Here is a 23,836-nt window from a genome sequence, read left to right on the forward strand (position 1 = left end):
GCAGTACCCTGGCCATTAGAGAAAAACCTCACTGTGGTGAGGCGGTGGGGTGAGTCAAACAACAGCTACTATTGAGAATCTCCCCACTGATATTTCCCCAACTTATCTCAAGTAAATGAGAGGGTTTTTTTTTTTCCTTTTTTTAAAAAAATTTTAAAGCATCAACACACCAAATGGGATTTCAGAATCTAATTTCCAAATTGTTACATTTTAATTCTTTTGAAGGAATTTGTTTTTTGTTTGTTAATTTTAACTTTTCATTATGGGACATTTCAAAATTTTACAGAGAGAATAATATAATCAACTGTCATATACTGATCACTCAGCTTCAGCAATTAAGAATTCATGAACAATCATGTTTAATTTCCACCTCTACCTCCTTCCTTCACACCCCATCCCTTAGGTAATTTTGTGGTAAATCCCACATATCATATCATTGCATCAGTAAATTTAATGGTGGTTTTGAACTTGTGTTTCACGACTTAAACAAGCTATAGCCAAGTTAGTTGACTCTGTCAACATTAACAACCCAACTTTCCCCACTCCCCTCATACAGAGGGTAATTTGTCCTACGTCACAAGGGTAGTAAGTGACAGAGCCAGGCTGTAAACCCAGGCAGTCTAACTCAAGCCAGAAGATAAACTATTTTAACTTGGAGTCCTGTCACATTGCAAGTGACTCTCTAATGAGAAATGCTGAATGTGGAAGGTAACTGCTAGTTTACTTAATAGGCTCAACCAATATTTTGTGTAAACATCTCCTATATTGAGAATAATCACTTGTGTATAGTGTTTCTCAATATATAAAGCCCTTTAAACTTCCTGATGACCTCTAAGAGTTATTATTGTGCATATTTAATAAACTAAAGTTCTGAACAGTCAACTAAATATCTCAGATATTCTCTGGTAAAAGGTCTTACTTTGATTTCAAGCACAACTCTCCTTCCAATATAGGCTATGTTTTGCTATCAGAAAAAGTGCCTAGAAAAGTAAAAAACATTGTACAAATGTAATGTGTCTCCTTCTCTACAAACTTTGAGCAGTTTTTTCTAAATAAGAGTGAATACTAGTAGAGTGTCAACTCCTGAATTCAATACAATTATTTGTGGATATGTAAAGGGTTCATTTGTGGATGGCTGTAACAGCAATGCAGGCTGTGATAATAAACTTAAGTCTGTGGAGATGAAATGTGCTCTAGAGAACATCAGAGCTCCTACAGGAAATTCTGAATTTCTATAAAACCACCTGTCTCATGTAGCCCAGCCCAGCCCCCAAGAGGAAGGAGTTTACTTGTGTTAGGACACAAAGTCACAGATAGAAAGTTCATTTGAGGGAAGAAAAAAGGCAAGAAATAAAGGTATCTCAAGAGGCCACAGAAAAATATACAAGCACTGAAATTTCATTTCCTGTAGTTTCAGGGAGAATATTCACTGTCATCTGAGTCTCCTTCACGTTTCCACTTGTTCACAGGGAATGAGAGAGGCATGGAACCGCCTGCCCTCCTCACTGAATCAGAGGCCTTGCAACCAAAATATATGTTGCCCTGCTATTAAAGTACTAGAGGCCCGGTGCATGAAATTCTTGCACGGAGGGAAGGGGGTGTCCCTCAGCCTGGCCTGCACCCTCTCCAATCTGGAACCCCTCGGGGGATGTCCGACTGCCGGTTTAGGCCCAATCCCTAGATCAGATATCCCTCTCACAATCCAGGACTGCTGGCTCCTAACCGCTCGCCTGCCTGCCTGCCTGATTGCCCCTAACCACTTCTGCCTGCCAGCCTGATCACCCCTAACCACTCCCCTGCCAGCCTGATTGACGCTTAACTGCTCCCCTGCCAGCCCGATTGATGCCTAACAGCTCCCCTACTGGCCTGAACGCCCCCAACTGCCCTGCCCTGGCAGCCCGATGGCCCCCAACTGACCTCCCCTGCTGGCCTGGTCGCCCCCAACTGCCCTCCCCTGCAGGCCTGGTCACCCACAACTGCCCTCCCCTGACAGTCATCTTGTGGGACCCATCTTGTGGTGGCCATTTTGTGGTGGCCATCTTGTGGTGGCCATCTTGTGATGACGTGAGGGTGTCGCGTGAGGATGCAAGGACCACCTAGGCTTTTATTAGTATAGATTCTTTCTGCATATAAAAGAATGAAAAATTCTGAATAACAATGCATGTATTAATTTTTCAGTGTACCAAAAGGAAAATAATATTTACTTATGCTAATTAAGACGTGCTTCCTTGAGTTACTTTTACATGAGGTACTTGACATATATTTCTAAACAAACATCTACTACAAGCACATTTTAAGGCAATTTAGGGTTTAATATGTTCTAGTGAATGGCTTCCTGTATTGTAGATTTATCCAAAAAGAATCTTTTAAAAAGTCATGGTCACTTTTTAAAATAAAAGCTAAATATTGTCAGCTTTCTGAGTATCTTTGCAAAGTCGATTTTTTATTATTTTTACTATTTTGGCTTAGTTTGTTCCTGGATATAAGCTAGAAAAATTGGCTTATTCAGAGATCCTTTTAAGCTACAGTAAAATTACTAATTCCAATGAGGTAGATAAAGCATGGTTTCTCCTCTATGAAGGGTCTAAGATGGCATTTTGCATTCTAATGGCTCAAGAAGAGACTGTGGGGTGGGTGGGTGAATCAAAGCAGGAAGGCATTGTGGGAAAGTCTAGAAATGATAATGAACCTTGTTTCAGGTGACATGACCTTATTTGCATTATTGATCTGTGCTTCTAGTCTTTAGAGGATCATTTCCTACTGATGTCCTTAAAATAGAATGTCAAAGCCACCCCAACCTTACTCCCTTCCCCATAAAAAATGAACAGCTTAAGTTCAGTTGTCGTGTTGTTGTTTCAAAGGATCTAACCAGACAATTCTTCTCACCTGAGCGTAGTGAACACTTGTGCACTGCTGTGCTCTGGTCCTCCTGAACTTTGGACTAGCAAGGGACCTCTTATCTGGTAGATATATTAAGAGCCAATAAGCATTTAAATGAGGATTTGGAGTTTAGATAATATCCTGAAGTTTAGACAATGCTGACCACAAATTAATTTTTAAAATACATCATAAATACCAGTCTAGATTTTGTTTGTTTGGAAGAGCAGATCTCTAATGACTAAACAAAAACATATATACCAGAGGCACCTCTGCTCCAAAGGAACCAAGAATAAATTTTCCAAGCACATCTCCTTACATTCTAAACAAGGACATGAACAATGGATCTGGTGAGGGTGCACAGTCTCTAATATGGCTAGCTAACTTTGAGTAAGGTCAGGCCATATTTCTAACATATTATATGCATTCCTTCATTTAATCCTCACAACTCTTTGAGGCAGCAATATTATAGTCCCCAGTTTATATCTGAGAAAACCAATGCACAGAGATATTAAATAACTGCCCAAGTCACAGAGCCATGAGCGGCACCACCAGGATTCAAACCCAGGCTGTCCATCCCAGCGTCCAAGTTAACTGCTTTTTTATGACAGCTAGCATTACCCAGTGCTTTCTCTGAGCAGGCTGAGCACTTGACCTGCATTATCTCTGCAGCCCTATGAATTAGCACCATCATTATCCCTGTTTTGCATGTGAGATTCTGATGATTCAAGTTTGCTTAGAGAACTAAGTCAACTTTTGAAGCACATGTACCCTGTTATAAAACCTGGCTCTTACCCAAAGTGTGCATCACTACATACTGAGTTTCATGTATGTTATACATTCAGGTAACCTAACACCATGCACACAGATTGTGATAGTGACATGTGTCTGGTCTATGCTTAAAAACAAAAATTAGCCCAGCCGGGTGTAGCTCAGCGGTTGAGCATCAACCCAGGAACCAAGAGGTCACCGGTTTGATTTCTGGTCAGGGCATATGCCCAGGTTGCGGGCTTGATCCCCAGTGGGGGGCGTGCAGGAGGCAGCCAATCAATGATGCTATCTCATCATTGATGTTTCTATCTCTCTCACCTTCTCCCTTCCTCTCTGAAATCAATAAGGAAATATTTTTTTAAAAAAAATCAGAACAGACAGCATAGTAGAAAGCATAGGAATACAGAACTTTTACTTTTTTATAACCATTAAGAAGGATTCCAGGTTGAAGAGTAAATTGTTATGAATAACTAGTTGCTGAATCATCGCTGTCCAGCAAAGCTTAGCATAAGTAGTAATCATTTAGTGACAGAGCACAGATAGTAAATGCAGCATATTCTACATACTAGAGCTCAGTGATTTTCAACCTTATACCAAATGCCTCCTTTACTATTGTGAAATGAAATTGATAGAAAATAAAACCTAAACATATATCAAAAAATGTTAAATATATAAAGATTTCTTTTGGAATCCAGAGACATTATAGAGTGATGTTATTATTACAAAGGAGAAATTCATTGTTAAAGGCATAAACCGTAAACCATAAATGGACTGAAAAGTGGGGGAAGGGATTGGAAAGCAGAGAGATGTATGGTAATTGACTTAGTAGACTCAAGAAAATGAACACCAACCCAGTACTGGGAAAAGTCAGGAAAGAACCTGAAATAAAGCTCAGACCTCTAAAAGGCTGAAGAAATGGCATTATCTAATACTTCTGGAAGAACTAAAAACTAGAGATTTGATTAAAAGTCTTTTTAAGTAGCAATAAGACCTCTTATTTACTCCCTTATGCCTAAGACTGTCCGATCCTGCACTGACACAAGACTGGAGGTTTATTTTCTGGAAAGAGTAAAATAGGGCTCTGAACTGGGGGAAACCAAGAGGAATCAAGAGTGAAGTTCACATTCCCCCTCCTCCCGCCAAAAAAAAAGAAGAAGAAGGATAAAGTGAAGACATGTTGCATGTTGAGACCTCAACCATCTTCTACACTCAGCTCCCAGAAGGCTGACAGCCAGGCTTATACCATCCAGACAGGAAACCAAAACAAACAAAATCCATTCCAAAAGGACAGACCTAAAGATATAAATATTGAGGGGTTGCAGTTGTTATTTTTCAATGAAACAGCACATCTAGATCGTGCTATAGTGCCTCCCACAATTAAATCCCACGCCCATATGTTCAGCACATATAAAATGTCAGCTTTGAGTACCTAACTGCTAGATATAAGAGGGCAGCAAGGACCAGCCCAAGAAGCCTTTTGATAGGAAAATCAGAGGTCAAAGCAAACTAACAAAGAACAAAAATGTAAAGGAAAAAGAGAAGATAACTTTAAAAACACTTTCATTGATTCTTCAGAACAAAATAAGACAAGATATTCTATCCATGAAATATCTTGGATATTTCAATATTCTAGAATATTTTCTTCCCCTTTGGCTCTCCCCCTCTGGTTCATCAGTTTATGTTGTGCATTATATTCCACAAATGAGTGAGATCATGTGATATTTATCTTTCTCTCACTGACTTATTTCACTTAGCATAATGCTCTCCAGTTCCATCCATGCTGTTGCAAATGGTAAAAGTTAATCCACTCATCTGCTGATGGGTACTTAGGCTGTTTCTAAATCTTAGCTATTGTACATTGTGCTGCTATGAACATAGGGGTGCATATATCCTTTCTGATTGGTGTTTCTGATTTCTTGGGATATAGTCCTAGAAGTGGGATTACTGGGTCAAATGGGAGTTCCATTTTTAACTTTTTGAGGAAACTCCATACTATCTTCCACAGTGGCTGCACCAGTCTGCATTCCCACCAGCAATGCAGGAGGGTTCCTTTTTCTCCACATCCTCGCCAGCAGTTGTTGTTTGTTGATTTGTTGATGATAGCCATTCTGACAGGTGTGAGATGGTACCTCATTGTTGTTTTGATTTACATCTCTCAGATGATTAGTGACGTTGAGCATGTTTTCATATGTCTCTGGGCGTTCTGTATGTCCTCTTTTGAAAGTGTCTATTTAGATCCTTTGCCCTTTTTTTGATTGGAGCGTTTATCTTCCTTTTGTTAAGTTGTATGAGTTCTCTGTAAATTTTGGAGATTAAACCCTTATTGGAGATAACATCGGCAAGTATGTTCTCCCATGCAGTGGGCTTTCTTATTGTTTTGTTGGTGGTTTCTTTTGCTGTGCAGAATCTTTTTATTTTGATGTAGTCTCATTTGTTTATTTTCTCCTTAGTTTCCATTGCCGTAGGAGCTGTGTCTGTAAAGATATTGCTATGACATATGACTGCTACTTTGCTGCCTATGGAGACTTGTAGAATTTTTATGGTTTCCCGTCTTACATTTGAGTCCTTTAGTCATTTTGACTTTGTTTTTGTGTATGGTGTAAGTTGGTGGTCTAGTTTCATTGTTTTGCATGTATCTGACCAAATTTCCCAGCACCATTTATTGAAGAAAATATCTTGATTCCATTGTATGCTCTTGCCTCCTTTGTCAAATATTAATTGAGCATAATGGCTTGGGTCAATCTCTGGGTTCTCTGTTCTGTTCCATTGGTCTATATGTCTGTTCTTGTGCCAGTACCATGCAGTGTTGAGAATTATGGCTTGGTAATATAGCTTGATATGTGGTATTGTGATCCCTCCAACTTTGTTCTTCTTTCTCAGGAGAGCTGTGGCTATTTGGGGTCTTTTTTTATTCCAGATGAATTTTGGAGAGTTTGTTCTAGATCTTAGTATTTTAATGGGGATTGCATTGAATCTGTAGATTGCTTTAGGTAGTATGGATATTTTATTGATGTTGATTCTACCAATCCATGAACATGGTATGTTCTTCCATTTGTTTATGTCTTCCTCTATTTCTTTTTTTCAATGTCCTATAGTTTTCTGAGTATAGGTCTTTTACGTCCTTAGTTAAGTTTATTCCTAAGTATCTTAATTTTTTTGGTACAATGGTAAATGGGATTATTTTTTGTTTTTGTTTTTTTTGTTTCTCTTTCTGTGAGTTCATTATCCTATCTAATAAAAGAGTAATATGCAAATTAACCATCACTCTGCTACACCCACAAGCCAATCAGGAGTAAGTATGCAAATTAACCCCAACCAAGATGGCTGCAGCCACAGAGCAAGCAGGAGGCTTGGGTTTCCCCAGCAATGGAGGAAGCCAAGCTTTCCACACACCCTGGCAGGCCCAGGCCTCCACTCAAGGCTACAAAGTTTCAATTATAGAAGATAAATAAGTCCCAAAAAAAATGGCGGCAGCCACAGAGTGAGCAGGAGGCTTGGCTCCGCTCAAGGCTACAAAGTTTCAATTATAGAAGATAAATAAATCCAAGATCCCAGGGCCTCTGCTTGAGTCGCCAGGGAGCGTGGCCAGCCTGCAAACCACCACAGGCCCCTCGCCCAGGCTGCCCCATGCCCCAAGGGAACCCCCACCCTGATCCTGGACACCCTTCAGGGCAAACCAGCTGGCCCCCACCCATGCACCAGGCCTCTATCCTATCTAATAAAGAATAATATGCAGATTGACCATCACTCCAACACACAATATGGCTGCCCCTGTGTGGTCAAAGATCCTGCCCCCATGTGGACATAAGATGCCCAGCAGGGGAGGGCAGTTGGGAGGGACCAGACATGCAAGGGAGGGCAGTTGGGGGTGATCAAGCCTGCAGGGAAGGGCAGTTAGGGGTGACCAGGCCTGCAAGGGAGAGCAGTTGGGGGCGACCGGGCCTGCAGAGAAGGGCAGTTGGGGGGGGACCCAGGCCTTCAGGGGAGAGCAGTTGTAGGGGGACCAGGCCTGTAGGGGAGGGCAGTTAGGGGCAAACAGGCTGGCAGGGGAGCAGTTAGGCATCAATCAGGCTGGCAGGGGAGTGGTTATGGGGTGATCAGGCTGGCAGGCAGAAGCGGTTGGAGCAATCAGGAAGGCAGGCAGGTGAGCAGTTGGGAGCCAAGAGTCCTGGATTGTGATAGGGGTCCCAGATTGGAGAGGGTGCAGGCTGGGCTGAGGGACACCCCCCCCCCCCATGCACGAATGTCTTGCACTGGGCCTCTAGTTGGTTTATAAAAAGGCCATAGATTTCTGGGTGTTAATTTTGTATCCTGCTACCTTGCCAAATTCATTTATTAGATCTAGCCTTTTTTTGATGGAGTCTTTGGGGTTTTCTATGTATAGTATCATGTCATCTGTGAATAAGGACAGTTTTTCTTCTTGTTTTCCAATTTGGATGCCTTTTATTTCTTCATTTTGTTTGATCGCTAGAGCTAGCACTTCCAGTACTATATCAAACAGGAGTTTTGAAAGTGGGCATCCCTGTCTTGTTCCTGTTCTTAAGGTAAATGAGTTTAGTTTTTGCCCGTTGAGTGTGATGTTGGCTGTAGGTTTGTCATATAAGGCTTTTATTATGTTGTGGCATGATCCCTCTATTCCCACTTTGCTGAGAGTTTTTATCAAGAAAGGGTGTTGGATTTTGTCAAATGCTTTCTCTGCATCAATTGATATGGTTATGTGATTTTTGTCTCTCAATTTGTTTATGTGATGTATCACATTTATTGATTTGCGGATATTGTACCATCCTTGCATCCCCGGAATAAATCCCACTTGGTCATGGTGTATGATCTTTCTAATGTAATGCTGAATCTGATTTGCTAGAATTTTGTTGAGGATTTTAGCATCTAAGTTCATCAAGGATATTGGCCTGTAGTTCTCTTTTTATGTAGTGTCTTTATCTGGTTCTGGGATTAGGACAATGCTGGCTTCATAGAAAGAGCTTGGAAGTGTTCCTTCCTCTTGAATTTTTTGGAATAGTCTGATGATGATAGGTTTTAGTTCTTCTTTGAATACGTGGTAGAACTACCCTGTAAAGCCATCCAGACGAGGGCTTTTGTTTGCTGGAAGATTTTTGATCACTGCTTCAATTTCTTCGGTAGTTATCAGCCTATTCAGGTTTTTTTATTCTTCTTGATTAAGTTTTGGAAGCTTGTATTTTTCTAAGAATATGTCCATTTCATCTAGGTTTTCCATTTTGTTGGAATAGAGTTGTTTTTAGTATTTTTTTCATAATCATTTGTATTTCTGTAGGATCGGTTGTTACTTCACCTCTTTCATTTCTGATTTTGTTTATTTGGCTCATCTCTCTTTTCTTCTTGGTGAGCCTGGCTAGAGGCACATCAATCTTGTTTATCCTTTCAAAGAACCAGCTCTTGGTTTTGTTGATCTTTTGTATTTTTTTTTGTCTCTATGTCGTTTATCTCTGCTCTGATCTTTATTATTTCCTTCCTTCTGCTTATGTTGGGCTTTTCCTCTTGCTCTCTTTCTAACTCTTTGAGTTGCAGGGTTAGATAATTTATTACCATTTTTTCTTGTTTTTTCAAATAGGCCTGTAGAGCTATGAACTTCCCTCTCAAGACTGCTTTCACTGTGTCCCATAGATTTTGGATTGTTGTGGTTTCATTGTCATTTGTTGCCATGATGCTTTTTATTTCTTCTTTGATCTTTATGGTAACCCAATCATTGTTTAATAGCATGCTATTTAACCTCCAAGTGTTTGATTTTTTTAATTGTTTTTATTGTAGTTGATTTCTAGTTTTATGCCATTGTGATCTGAGAAGATGCTTGATGTGATTTCTATCTTCTTGAATTTGAAGAGACTTTGCAATAAAAATATATTTTAAAAAATAAAGTAAATAGGTTAGAAATAGGCATGAGAAACATCATGTGATAATGAAAGGAGTTCTCAAGATCTCTAGCCTCATATTGTGGTTCTGTGGAGCAAGCCCCTCAACTTTTCCTTCATGGGAGAAATTGCTGGAAAGAGAGCATCAGAGACTGCTTCCAGCATCACCAAGCTGCTCCCAGCCAACACCTGAGCATGGCAGAGGTACTAGAGCTGGCCAGTTCAACCCTATGTGGGATTTGTCCAGTGAGGCTCCCAATTGGCCATCTTGAGGTTTCCTTAGAGCTGAACTATAACTGAGGCTTTTTTTGGTGTGTGGAAGCATAGACAAACAGTGGTTTATTCAATCAATTACTTACACACCAATTAGCAATCAAAAAGAAAAGAGTAGTTCCAGAAGTGTCAGCATGAATAAATGTCACAAAATATTGACAAAGTTGGAAAAGTCACATTGCAAAAGGATAGAGACAGTATTTTTCCATTTATGTACATTTTAAACATACACAAAACAACATTATGTAATGTTTAAGTACATATTTTTATATAGTAGAAGTATTAAAACAATCATGGAAGCAACTTAAGAATACTTGTTAGCTGATGGGGGGAGTGGGCATGGGAGAATGGCACATGGAATTTATAACTTACCTGTACGGAGAGGAAGAGAGAGGGATAGAGAGTTAGAAACATCGATGAGAGAGAAACATCGATCAGCTGCCTCCTGCACACCCCCTACTGGTGATGTGCCCGCAACCAAGGTACATGCCCTTGACCGGAATCGAACCTGGGACCCTTGAGTCCGCAGGCCGACACTCTATCCACTGAGCTAAACCGGTTTCGGCAATATAACTTACCTGTAATATTTTATCTCTTTAACAAGAAAAAAAGCAAATGTGGCAAAATGTAAATATGTTAAATTTGAATGTAGGTACACAAATGCTTGCTATATTCTTCATTTTTTGTATGTTTAAGATGTTTGTTCATTAAAAATATATCAATCACCTGCAGAGCCCAAGAGACATCTTTGCTAAAGTGAATCTATAGGATATTTATAACATTAAGTACTGTAACTTAAAAAAACACATACTTGAATAATGGCCAAAATTAAGTATGCTAATGATAGTGCTACAGAAAATAAAAAGTATGTAATAAGCTGGGTATTTCTACATGAAATACATACCTTTTCACTGAGCAATGCTGCATCTTTGTTCATTAACAAAATCTTAGGTGAGTTATTTTATCAGAAGAGGATTCTGTCTCTACCAAATTCTATCCTCTCTTAAGGCAGATTTTGAAGAACTCAAACAATGGGAATGCTGGATGGCAATTAAGCTCACTTGTGGGGGAGTTGTACTTTGTTCCACTAGCCCTTTCTGAAGAAGTGCGCAAGAACTGGTGGTGAACAATTCTGTAGTTATATGGTTTGAAAATTAACTCGTTGTCAGACATCTGGCTGGGGTCTTGATGACGAAGTTACTCAGGGGCAGTACCTGAACTCACACAAGTTATTTTCACCCAGATAGGCTTCATTTTTATGGCAACATGAGGCTCCCAGTATTTTCCTATAATCTTCACATTCAACATCCAGCTTCCCTGGTTATTTTAAACCAGAAAAATTGGCGAGGCCCAGGTAAACTTTGACAGCATGACACTGCTTTTCATCAGGTGAAGAAAATGTTTCTGCATCTGAGACTCTTATATCTCTTTTTCCTTCCATCCCACTCTCCTTTCTCCAGTGTCCAACCTGCATTCTTGACTGAAGGTCTCCTTGCCTTCTCCTACTCTCTTGCTCCTTCATTTTTCCATAGGCAATATTCCCAACAAATTTCTTGCCCTTCAAATACCATCTTGGTGTCTTCTTCATGGAAGACCCAAACTGACACAAATCCAACATAAATTCAGCCATGTACCTTCATTGCAAGCTCCTGGCCCTAGTCGGGAGCATGCAGAAAGCAACCAATCGATGTGTCTCTCACATTGGTGTTTGCCTCTGTCTCCCCCTCTCCCATCCACTCTCTTTAAAAGTCAATGGAAAAATATCCTCAGGTGAGGAAAAAAGAAAGAGAGAGAGAAACATAAGCATAAAGAATTAAAATGGCAATAATTAAGTACCTATCAATAATAACCTTAAATGTAAATGAATTAAATGCTCCAATCAAAAGACATAGGGTAGCTGAATGGATACAAAAACATGACCCAACTCTATGCTGTCTAGAAGAGACCCACCTCAGAACAAAAGACTCACACAGGATGACAGTAAAAGAGATGGGAAAATTTTTTCCATGCAAATAGAAACAAACAAACAAAAAGCTGGAGTAGTAATGCTCATATCTGACAAAATAGACTTCAAAATAAAAGCCATCACAAGAGACAATAAAGGTCACTACATAATACTAAAGGGATCAATCCAACAAGAGGATATAACCCTGGAAAAAATATATGCACACAATATAGGAGCACCTAAATAAATAAATAAATAATACTTCTAGAGGATTTTATGGGAGATTTTGACAGCAATACGGTCATAGTAGGGGACTTTAACACCCCAGTGACTTCACTGAATAGGTCTTCCAGATAAAACATTAACAAGGAAACAGTGATTCTGAAGGACACACCGGACCAGATGGATTTAATTAACATTTATAGAATATTTCACCCCAAAGCTGCAGAATATACATTCTTCTCATGTGCACATGTGTCATTCTCAAAGATAGACCACATATTAATACCCAAAACAAGTCTCTACAAGTTCAAGAAGGTTAAAATCACATCAAGCATCTTCTCAGATAAAAATGGAATGAAATTAGAAATCAACTATAGAAAAAAACATTCAAACACATAGAGGCTAAACAGCATATTCTTTAACAATGAATGAGTTACCAATGAAATAAAGGAAGAAATAAAAAAACTTCCTGAAACAAATGAAAATGAACACACAAAAACCCAAAATCTCTGGGACACAGCAAAAGCAGTCCTGAGAGAGAAGCTCACAGGACTACAGGACTATCTAAAAGCACAACAAAAATTAATAATAAAGTACTTAACCTCGCAATTTAAAGAATTAGAAAGAGAACAACAAGAAAATCCCAGAGTAAGTAAAGGAAGGAAATGAAAAAAATTAGAGCAGAAATAAATGACATAGAGATTTTAAAAAATCAATTAAACCAACAGCTGGTTCTTTGAAAAGATAAACAAGATTGACAAACCGTTAGCCAGACTCATCAAGAAACAAAGAGAGAGGACGCAAATAAGCAAAATCAGAAACTAAAGAAGTGAAGTAACAACTGACACCATAGAAATACAAAGGACTGTAAGAAAATATTACGAACAACTATATGCTAACAAATTGAACAATGTGGATTAAATGGACAAATTCCTAGAAAATTACAATCATCCAAAACTGAATCAGGAAGAATCAGAAAACCTGAATAGGCCAATAACAATGATGAAATTGAAGCAGTATTCAAAAAACTCCCAGCAAACGAAAGCCCTGGCCCGAAGGTTTCACAGGGAAGTTTTACCAAACATTCAAAGAAAAACTAATACCTATACTTCTCAAACTATTCAAAAAAATCCAAGAGGAAGGAATATTTCCAAGCTCTTTTATAAGTCCAGCATTATCCTAATCCAAAACCAGATAAAGACACTACAAAGAAAGAGAATTATAGGCCACTATCCCAAATGAACATAGATGCTAAAATCTTCAAGAAAAATATTAGCAAATCAGATATAGCAACATATTAAAAGAGATCATACCCCATGACCAAGTGGGATTTATTCCAGGGATGCAAGGCTGGTACAGTATTCATAAATCAATAAATGTGATACATCACATAAACAAACTGAAAGACAAAAATCCCATGATCATATCAATAGATGCAGAAAAGCATTCAACAAAATCCAATACCCATTTTTGATAAAGACTCTCAGCAAAGTGTCAATAAAAGGATCATATCTCAATACAATAAAGGCCGCATATGACAAACCTACAGCTAACATCATACTCATTGGGCAAAAACTAAACCCATTTCCCCTAAGAACAGGAACAGGGATTCCAGTTTCCCCACTCTTATTCAACATAATACTGGAAGTCCTAGCCCTAGCAATCAGAAAAGAAGAGATAAAAGGCATCCAAATTGGAAGAAGGGATAAAACTCTCATTATTCATAGATGACATAATATTGTACATAAAGACCCCACAAAAAAACTACTAGATTTAATACATGAATTTGACAATGTAGCAGTATAAAAAATTGACACCCCAAAATTTATGGCTTTTTTATACACCAATAATGAATTATCAGAAAGAGAAACTAAACAAACAATTTCATTTACCATTGCAACAAAAAAATTAAGGTACTTAGGAATAAACTTAACCAAGGAGGTAAAAGATTTGTACTAGGAAAACTACAGTATGTTGAAAAAAAGAGATAGAGGAAGATATGAACAAGTGGAGAATATATCATGTTCATGGATTGGTAGACTTACTATCATTGAAATATCCATACTACCCAAAGCAATCAACAGATTCAATACAATCCCTATTAAATATCAATGTCATACTTCAAAGACCTAGAACAAATACTCTAGAAATTTACCTGGAACCAGAAAAGATCCCGAATAGCTACAGTAATCTTGAGAAAGAACCAAGTTGGAGGAATCACAATACCAGATATCAAGTTATACTACAAAACCACTATAATCAAAACAGCCTGGTAATGGCACAAGAACAAGCATATAGATCAATGGAACATCAAAGAGACCCCAGAAATTAACCCAAGGCATTATGCTCAATTAATATTTGACAAAGGAGGCAAGAGCATACAATGGAGTCAAAGACAGTCTCTTCAATAAATGGTGTTGGGAAAATTGGACAGATAGATGCAAAAAAAAAATAGAAATTAGATCACCAACTTACACCATATACAAGAATAAACTCAAAATGGATAAAGGACTTAGATGTAAGATGGGAAACCATAAAAACCCTAGAAGAAATCATAGGCAGCAAAATCTCAGATATCTGTTGTAGCAATATGTTTACAGATACATCTCCTAAGGCAAAGGAAACTAAGGAGAAAACAAACAAATGGGACTACATCAAAATAAACAGCTTCTGCACAGCAAAAGAAACCATCAACAAAATGAAAAGAGAGCCTACTGTATGGGAGAACATATTTGGCAATGATACATCTGATAAAGGCTTATTATCCAAAATATGTAAGGATCTCATACAACTTAACAAAAGAAAGACAAACAATCTAATTTAAAAATTGGCAAAGGACCTAAATAGAAACTAGACCACCAATTTACACCATACATAAGAATAAACTCAAAATGGATAAAGGACTTAAATATAAGATGGGAAAACATAAAAATCCTAGAAGAAATCATAGGCAGCAAAATCTCAGACATTTCTCATAGCAATATGTCTACAGATACATCTCCTAGGGCAAAGAAAACTAAGGAGAAAATGAACAAATGGGATTACATCAAAATAAAAACCTTCTTCACAGCAAAGAAACCATCAACAAAATGAAAAGGGAGCTCACTATATGGGAGAACATATTGGGCAATGATACATCTGATAAAGTGTTAACATCCAAAATATATAAGGAACTCATACAACTTAACAAAAGGAAGACAAACAATCCAATTTTTAAAAAAATGGCAAAAGACTTCAATAGAAACTTCTCCAAAGCAGACAGACAGATGATCAAAAGACATATAAAGAAAAATGCTCGAAGTCACTGATCATCAGAGAGATGCAAATTAAAACAGCAATGAGGTATCAACTCATACCTGTCAGAATGGCTACCATCAACAAATCAACAAATGACAAGTGCTGGAGAGGATGTGGAGAAAAGGGAACTCTAGTACACTGCTGGTGGGAATGCAGACTGGTGCAACCATTATGGAAAACAGTATGGAGTTTCTTCAAAAAATTAAATATGGAACTGCCATTTGACCCAGTAATCCCACTTCTAGGAATATATCCTAAGAAACCCAAAATACAAGTCAGAAAGAATATATGCACCCCTGTGTTCATAGCAGCATTATTTACAATAGCTAAGATCTGGAAACAGCCCTAGTGCCCATCAGTAGATGAGTGGATAAAAAGCTGTGGTACATGTATACCATGGAATACTATGCAGCAGTAAAAAAGAAGACTCCCTTAACCTTTGAGACAGAATGGAGGGACCTGGAGAGTATTATGCTAAGCAAAATAAGCCAGTCAGAGAAAGTGAAGTATCACGTGGTCTCACTCATATGTGGAATCTAAATGAACAAAATAAACTACCAGTGGGTGGCCTGCGGCATGTGTTGTCAGGACCTCTGGTTCTGCCATGTCTGCTTATCACACTCTGTGACAAACCTACCATTTGTGGTGCCTTTCCAACTATTGAAACCACTTCCTAAGTACAAGAAATGAGTTGTTTTTCTACTCAGGTAAAATGCAAGATATAGACACAAGTCCTCTTACAAGGCTAACTGAACAAAATTATGCCAAATTGGAATGCCCACTTTAAAAGTCTGAAAAAATCCCCCTTTGTCAAAATAAATGATATTATTGACTGTTATTTTTCTCTACACACTGTCTTACTGGAGCAGCATCAAAAAACTTAATGGGAAGGCATTATAATTTTTTACTTATGAAAAAATCCAATGAAGTTTATTGTGCAAAAGTTTCTGGACTTTGGAAGGACCGTAAGGGTCTCTGCATATATTCTATATTCTGCATATGGTCTTCACTGCTGTGGATACTAAATAAATAGCAAATGCCTCAGGAAAAGAGTATTTTATACTAATGAATGCTAACTCAAAATAGGGCATCAGAAAAATCATTGAAAAGTGGTTTTGACCATATAGGCTAGGTATCTGATGCAATATACAGAAATGCTTCCTTCTTTTATTTTTCCTGTCCCAAAGCAAAGCTTGTGACACAGTGCTTTAGAAAAAAAATAGCATAAAGAAATACATATTTTTCTATTTTCATCTATTTCTTTATATGCATTTATATATTTTGGTTACTTGAAAATTTAAGCTGAGTGGGTGAGTGAATCACATCCAAGTTCAACTCCCCATGAAAATTTATGTGTTTTGTTGTTGTTGTTGTTGTTGTTGTTGTTGTTTTCAGTGACAAACAATAAATATTGATTCCAGCCAATTTATGCACATAAGCAATTTATTGAAGACATATTGAATGGCTCACAAAATCAGAAATCAGGTAGCACACAAAGCAGTCAGGCAGCTGAGCACATGACAGGTCATCATAACCAAATACTGGTCACTTTCTACTTTTGGTCATCCTTCTGCCACTCAGAAGGATGATCACCACTACATCCTGCCATAAGGACTTATCTCTAGCTGCACTGAATCACTGCTTCACTCCCTCAAGTTTCAGAGTTTTAGATGAGAATATCCCATTGGCCTCACCTTGCTAATGAGCTCAGACTTTGGGCTCCTGGGAGAGGAGAGACAGAATGCTTTTCCCACTTGGAGTTCTGTAGGGGAAGACAGGACCCCACTTCTATCAAGATTCACACAATTTGGTGTTCCCCAACATCAGAAAGGGAGTTCCAATGTTGGGCAACCAAAAAATAACATGTGACTACCATAACAGGTTTCAAACTTTTTCAAGTGTTACTCCTATAAGAAATACATTTTACAGCACACACCAACAGGCAGCTACACTGATGCACATGCATATGAAAGTTTCACATGATAATGCTGCTTATCATTACTAATCAGACCCACCACTTACTGTCCTGTGGGTGGTGCATGAAAAGCACTAGGGTGCCGTCCACATTTACCACAATGCAAACGACATTTCTAGAGTATGTGCTGCACAACCAACCTGCACATACTTAGCAGCCTTGTGTGCAGTGCACTTTGTTCTATTTTCTTCCATTTAATTTTTTGTAAATGTTCATTGCAAACCACTACATTGACTTCATGATCCATGCTGTGGATTTGATTGTGCCACTCCCCCTCCAACCAAAATTCTGATGTTGTGGCCCAGACCCTCAATTTCACTGTTTTCAGAGATAAGGTGTTTAGAAGGTAATTAAAGTTAAATGAGGTCACAATGGTGGGGCTCTAATCCAACAGGACTGGTGGCCTTATAAAAATAGGAAGCAAGCACCTCCCCCAACCCCACCCTGCTCACCCTATGCACACACGCCAAGAAAAGCCACGTCACCACACAGCTGGAAGGTGAGAAGATAGCCACCGGCAAGCCAGGAAGAAGCTCTCACCAAAACCCAACGATGCTGGCCCTGATCTCAGACTTCCATCTTCCCAAACTGTGAGAAAATAAATGTCTGCTGTTTAAGCCACTCAGTCAATGTTATGACTGCCCTGGAAGATTAAGACAACTCACTAATTGGTCTCAACTTCATAGTCTGAGAAACACTACATGGTAATATGTTGATCCCATGAGAAGTCCATTTCTAGCTTCAGAGGTTCCCTGGTGGCTCCATGCTGCAGCTGTTCCAGAGGAAAACCTACCTATTCAGAACTTCCACCTCCATTTCTCTCCCTGGGGCTTTGCCCCCCCATTTGTTTCCTATTTGACCATTTCCTTTCCTATACAAGGTTGCCTTCCTTCCTTCCTTCCTTCTCTTCCTTCCTTCCTTCCTTCCTTCCTTCCTTCCTTCCTTCCTTCCTTCCTTCGCTCCCTTTTCCTTCTTTACTTCTTTTAATAAGTGAATTATTTCATATCGCAACACTTCCTTAAGCTACAATACCTGTTGACAACATTTTCATTAACTCAAAATGAATTTCAAGTGCATAATGATCAACATTGAATATTTGGCTTTGAAAGCTCTGTTAAGCCTTATTCTCTTATCATTAGAGCAAAATTATAGTTTTTACAAATGAACAAATAGAAAGGCTAATTTTATTAATATAAGCCCCACCCACTATATAAAATTTAATCTAATATGGTCTGGTTTATGACATAACCAGAACAGGTCTCCATCAAAGGGAATAATTTTTTTAATTGGCTTACAAATTGTATCTCCCCTGTACCCTATGTCTGCTTGTCTTATTTCATCTCTTCTTAGCACTTAGCATAGGCTTTCACTCCAAATAAGAATCTACTTTATTTGCCTCTTCTTTTTAGTCTCTCCTTTGCCTTCTTCTACACCTTAAAATGTTAAAAGGGTTGAGAATTATCGTACATTGATTTTTCCTACATTCAGTTATCTTGTATGTATTATCCCATCTTATTCTCATACCCCTGGAGTAAATCCTCTTAACCCCACTTTACAGGTGAGAACTTGGAAGTTCAGACCATTTAAGTTCACACTGCAGTAAGTTTTTTCCATTTTCAAAAATTGTGATTCTTTGTTCTCTACAACATTGCCTTCCAATTGCATAATTTTCTCAAATCCAATCAGAGTACACTCTTTCAAAAATTCTCTATCTAGACATCAGATGTTCTAGACAAGGATGCACTGTGACCTACTGCTCTTTAAGCACCTACAAGTCCAAGTTCCAATTGTGGGCACCACCTACAAGTTCCCTGGATGGCAATATTTCCCCATAAGAACTTAGATTTCCTGTCCAAATGAAGCATACTCAAAGAAGTGCAGTTCCGGGGAAATTTCTCTCTCTGGCCCTGAAAACAGGACCACGTGCTAGAGGGACCCCCAGTACCCCCCTTCTGAAAGTGCCCTGAGGTGTTTTCCACCGACCCGGTTGTGGGCCCTGACTGCCCGACTGGTTTGCAGCCGGTATCAGGGGGACTGTTCTCACTCTTTCTTGTCCTTTCTCTTTTTAAAATGGAATTTCAGTTTTTCAAGCAGTAAAACTTTGAACAAAATTTGGTACAAATCCCAAAGCTCATCTATGTATGAAAACTTTCAACATTTCTAAAAATGCAAACAAATCAGACTTTCAGAGCAGCAGTGCATCGACGTGCTTGCATTTCTTGACACAGCAAGACTACTGGGAGACCAACTGTTTGAGGTCATGCACTTTGGCTAATCAAGCTAAACTATTCCCAAGGTACATCCAAGTTCAATATTTTATACTTTGGAGACATTTGAGGCACCTGGAAGCTGCTTTTAACTGGCATGTATTAGGGCTGGTAAAGGTCTGAGATGTAAAAAGACTAGAGCAATGCCTCGTTCACCCTGCACCAACCTTATAGACAGGAGTGGATCCTGTGCCTGCACAGGGTACTTTGAGGAGCTTGGGAAGAATAACTGTTGCTCCATTCTTCCAGCAGAACAACCTTCCCTACCACGTGTGAAATTTCACCATCCATCACTGCTTTTTTTAGTCAAGCATTGCCCTCTCTCTAGTTTCCATTCAAATTATAAATACTCCTAGGAACTATTTCACACTCCCTGACACTTTACTATGAATAAGACTGCTAAGTGAACCAGTCAGTGAGAACAGAGAGTAGATAGAAGGAGGAGATGTTATCTCAGTTAGGGGAAAAGCTTCTCCTATATCACAAATTTGCCTGGGACACGCCCATCCCTGTGGCACGCTCTGTACTCCCAGGGCAAGGGAAAATCTGAGATCACGGTGTGTTTTCTTGAACCATTAAAACATCTTCCCAAGATGGCCTAGATTTTAAAACACTATTGCAAAGGAAAGACACCAAATGAGAAAACAATGTAGAACATCCACAGGGCACCTGTCCCTTCATAGGTGTTTAGTACATAATGTTCTCTTTCCTAGTGCTGCAGTGTCTCTACTGGATTAATTCTTCCACACAGAGTCACATGTTCTAGACATGTAGTTTTCATGTTGGAAATGACTGGAAATTCCAAACAAAGTTCATTAGAAACTGATCTATGAGAAGGAACTGTTGCCGTTGATGTTAGCAGAGCTCATACCTGTTCAACACAGCCTTGGCTGATTCCAGCTGACAGTTTAATCAGAGGTGGGAGTTAAAGAAAGGTAAAAAGTCACAGCTGATCATACAACAATGTGGCAGGGGGAGGGGGACACTGACCCCCTGCACAGTGAAAATATGCATAGAGCTTTGGAGTCCCCCCAAAACTTAACAACACCAGCTATCCCTCCATGTCCACAGGGGATTGGTGCCACCCTCCCATACCAAAATGTTCAAGTCTCCTGCCTAAAACAATAAGTAGATCAATGCACACATTGGCCTCTGAATATGCAGACCCTCAGCCACAAGTGGAAAACAGTACAGGTATTTATTGAAAAAAATGTGGCGTATAAGTGAGCCCGGGCAGTTTAAACCCATGTTGTTCAAGGGTCGACTGCACTTGCATTATAAAGAGCCCACTAGAATAGGGTTCACTTCCCTATGTATTATTGACCACTGCAAATATTTCTGGGCCATTTCATTTATTTATAAGTGCTCTAACTGTGTAAGGCTGATTACATAATATGAAACAATACGATAATAGCTCCTTGACTTTATAAGTGAGTTTGTACTTTTAAGGCAGGGGTGAGGAACTTTTTTCTGCCACAGGCCATTTGGGTATTTATAACATCATTCAGGAGCCATACAAAATTATCAACTTAAAAATTAGCCTACTATATTTGGTCGAACATTTAATTAACTTATCCCTAATGCCTTGGCAGGGCCAGACCAAATTATTTCGCGGGCCTTATACAGCCCGAGGAATGGACATTCCCCACCCCTATCTTAAAGGAAATAGACTTTCCTGTTTCCTTTTTACACGTGTTGAATGAAGATATTATATTCAGTAATCTCACTAAACAAAAAAAGTCCTCAACAACTGATTCATTCAAATTCCCACTATTCATTGAACTGCAACTTCCATTCTCTTTCTACTCTTGTCCCTCAATTTCTCTATCCCTGCAGCCTGTGCCTCTAGCTTTCATACCCTGCTTTCAGTTTCCTTATTCTTTCACCACTTCTTTGGGGTCTCTTTTTTTCTTTTCCTTTTTGTTTTTTGTTTTTTTTGTTTTTTGTTTTTAGGTTTTTCCTTGATTTTTCTGCTTCATTGCTGCTCCCCATATTTCTACTTCTCATCATTTTGTTTCTTCCTTTTTCTTCATCAATTCATTGAACACACCTAATGTACTTGACACAGAAATAAGTGCAGGGGAGCCAGAAATGACAGGCACAGCCTTTCCTTAAGGGATTCACAGTTGAGGGTGACAAATGAGTAAACCAACCTTTGTCACACAGCAAAATACATGCCACAGAGGAGAGACTGAGATCTCAAGGATGCTTTCTAGAAAAGCTGAAACTTGAGCTGATTCCTAAAGTACCAAAATCCACAGTGGGAAAGCAGGCAGAAAATGGGACTGGAAGGTGGGAAGAACATTCCAGGCAGAGAAAATAGTCTTTGTCAAGGTGGAAGGCAAGAGAAAGCACACACTAGACTGGGTGCCTTAAGTACTGCTGGAATGAATAGGGTACAAGGGGAGGGTGTTAGGAAATGGGCTTAGAGAAGTGCTGAGGCGAGGTCCCTGTGCACTGTGTATAGGGGTGAGAAACTGGAATTTCATGTTTGAAAGGATGTAGCGCCAGCATGCTTATGTAGTGGAGTGACACGCTGAGAAAGCCCAGGCTGGCAAGGCATGCCAGGAACCCCCATGTGGGGTTAGGGAGGCAGGAGAGCAGGGGGACAGTGATGCAGGTTATAAAGGCTGCACTATGGGAGAGGGATGACATGTATCAGGCAGAATAGACAGGATTTGGTGAGTGAGAAGAAATGCAGAAGAAAGGGATAGTTGAAAATGGCTCTCAGAATATCAGCATCAAGGTGCATAGTAATGAGGTTCCCTAAAATGTGGGAGGAGCAGCAGGCTTGAGAGAAAATAAATAAGTTTCCTTTTGGCCCACTCATGACTCACACGGTGCATCCAGGAAAGGGTGAATGGAACTCGGGAAGGACCAATTTAGGGGTCTCCAGGATGAGTAGTGGCAGGTGGGTGCAGATGAGGGCTCTTCTCCTGGAGCCAGCAGCATGTGTGACCTTGTTCCTACCCACCCCGAACTGCTCCCAACACAACCATAGTGGCTGCTGTCATTTCTCACCAGCCAGGACAGCCAGCAGTGCTGGGCCCTGATGGTACCCAGGCTCACCCAGCAGATGTTCACTGACAAGAGCATGATGGCCACTTGTAACTGCCACCAGGGCCACTCCCTGACCATGGCCTCTGTGTTCAGGGGCTGCATTTCCATGAAGGAGGTGGACGAACAGATGCGTAATGTCCACAACAAGAACAGCAGCTATTTTGTTGCTGTCTGTGACATCTTGCCCCCGGAGCTAAAATTGCTTGCCCCCTTCATCAGCAACACCACCGGCACGCAGAGCTGTTCCAGGGCACCCGGAGGTCTTCCTGCACCGGTGCCAGGCGAGGGCATGGGCAACATGAAGTTCACCGAGTACCAAGTCACCACAGCCAAGGAGGAGGCTGTGGCCTAGAGCTGTCCGGAACCATGGAAAGGATGGCTGCGTGCGGACCTTTTCTTCACTCACAACCTGCTCTCCGACAGCCACGTGTCACTGTGTGTGCATTTGCACTTCTTCCAGTCTTGACATCACACGTTGTACAGACACCGCCTTGACATCACACGTTGTACAGACACCGCCTTGACATCACACGTTGTACAGACACCGCCTTGACATCACACGTTGTACAGACACCACCATCTCCACAGTGAAAGAAAACAAGAAAGCAAAACAACATGCCAAACTCTATCCCACCCGATGGCTCGGGGCTTGATATTTCCTCTGCCTGGGAAATTCTCCTTTGGTCTCCCACCTCCTCATCCTGTAAGTCTCCTCAGAGAGGCCTTCCCTGACCTCCCTGCCTAGAAAGGTATATCTGTTATTCTCAGTAATAACATTGTACTTATTTTATTTCTAATACTTAGGACAATCTGTGGTTTAGCTGCTTACTTAGTTCTTCATTTTCTGTCTCCCTCACTAAACCTCATGGTGGCAGGGACCTGGTCTGTTCTGTTCACTATTGTATCCCTGAGCCTAGTGCCATGCCTGGCACACATCAGGCTCTCAGTCAGAATTTGCCAAATACATAAATGGATCATGCATCCAAACCTCCGCAAAAGGGGACCATATTGGCAAGGCCCCAGCAGGAAACCACGGCAAACCTCAATTGAGGAGATTTAATAAAAGGGCAGTTTATCAAGGTATCAAAGAGTGTAGAGAACCCATAAGGGATAGTGCAGTACCTCGGGCTGGGAGCTGTGGATGCTCCATTACAACCCCAAGGCCCAAGGGACCTGGAGGGAGTGATTGCCAGAGTCTTCAGAGAGAGCAAACTAGGAGAAAAGGGCCAGGTGGCAGCACTTGGAATCTTGGCTTGAGGGAGGC

General features: G+C 39.9%; 1 protein-coding gene across 1 annotated transcript; it reads left to right on the forward strand.

The window, feature by feature from the left end:
- The first annotated feature begins 22,564 nt into the window (after positions 1-22,564).
- Positions 22,565-22,924, forward strand: LOC129149070 (tubulin beta chain-like). The gene has a single exon (XM_054715658.1). The coding sequence runs from the start codon at positions 22,565-22,567 to the stop codon at positions 22,922-22,924; it is 360 nt and encodes a 119-aa protein (XP_054571633.1).
- The last annotated feature ends 912 nt before the right edge of the window (positions 22,925-23,836 follow it).

The sequence above is a fragment of the Eptesicus fuscus genome, chromosome 5 (genome assembly GCF_027574615.1).
Source record: "Eptesicus fuscus isolate TK198812 chromosome 5, DD_ASM_mEF_20220401, whole genome shotgun sequence".
Lineage (NCBI taxonomy): Eukaryota > Metazoa > Chordata > Mammalia > Chiroptera > Vespertilionidae > Eptesicus > Eptesicus fuscus.

Coding starts and splice junctions, on each gene's coding strand:
- LOC129149070 (XM_054715658.1), top strand. CDS start 22,565: ATGGTACCCAGGCTCACCCAGCAGATGTTCACTGACAAGAGCATGATG.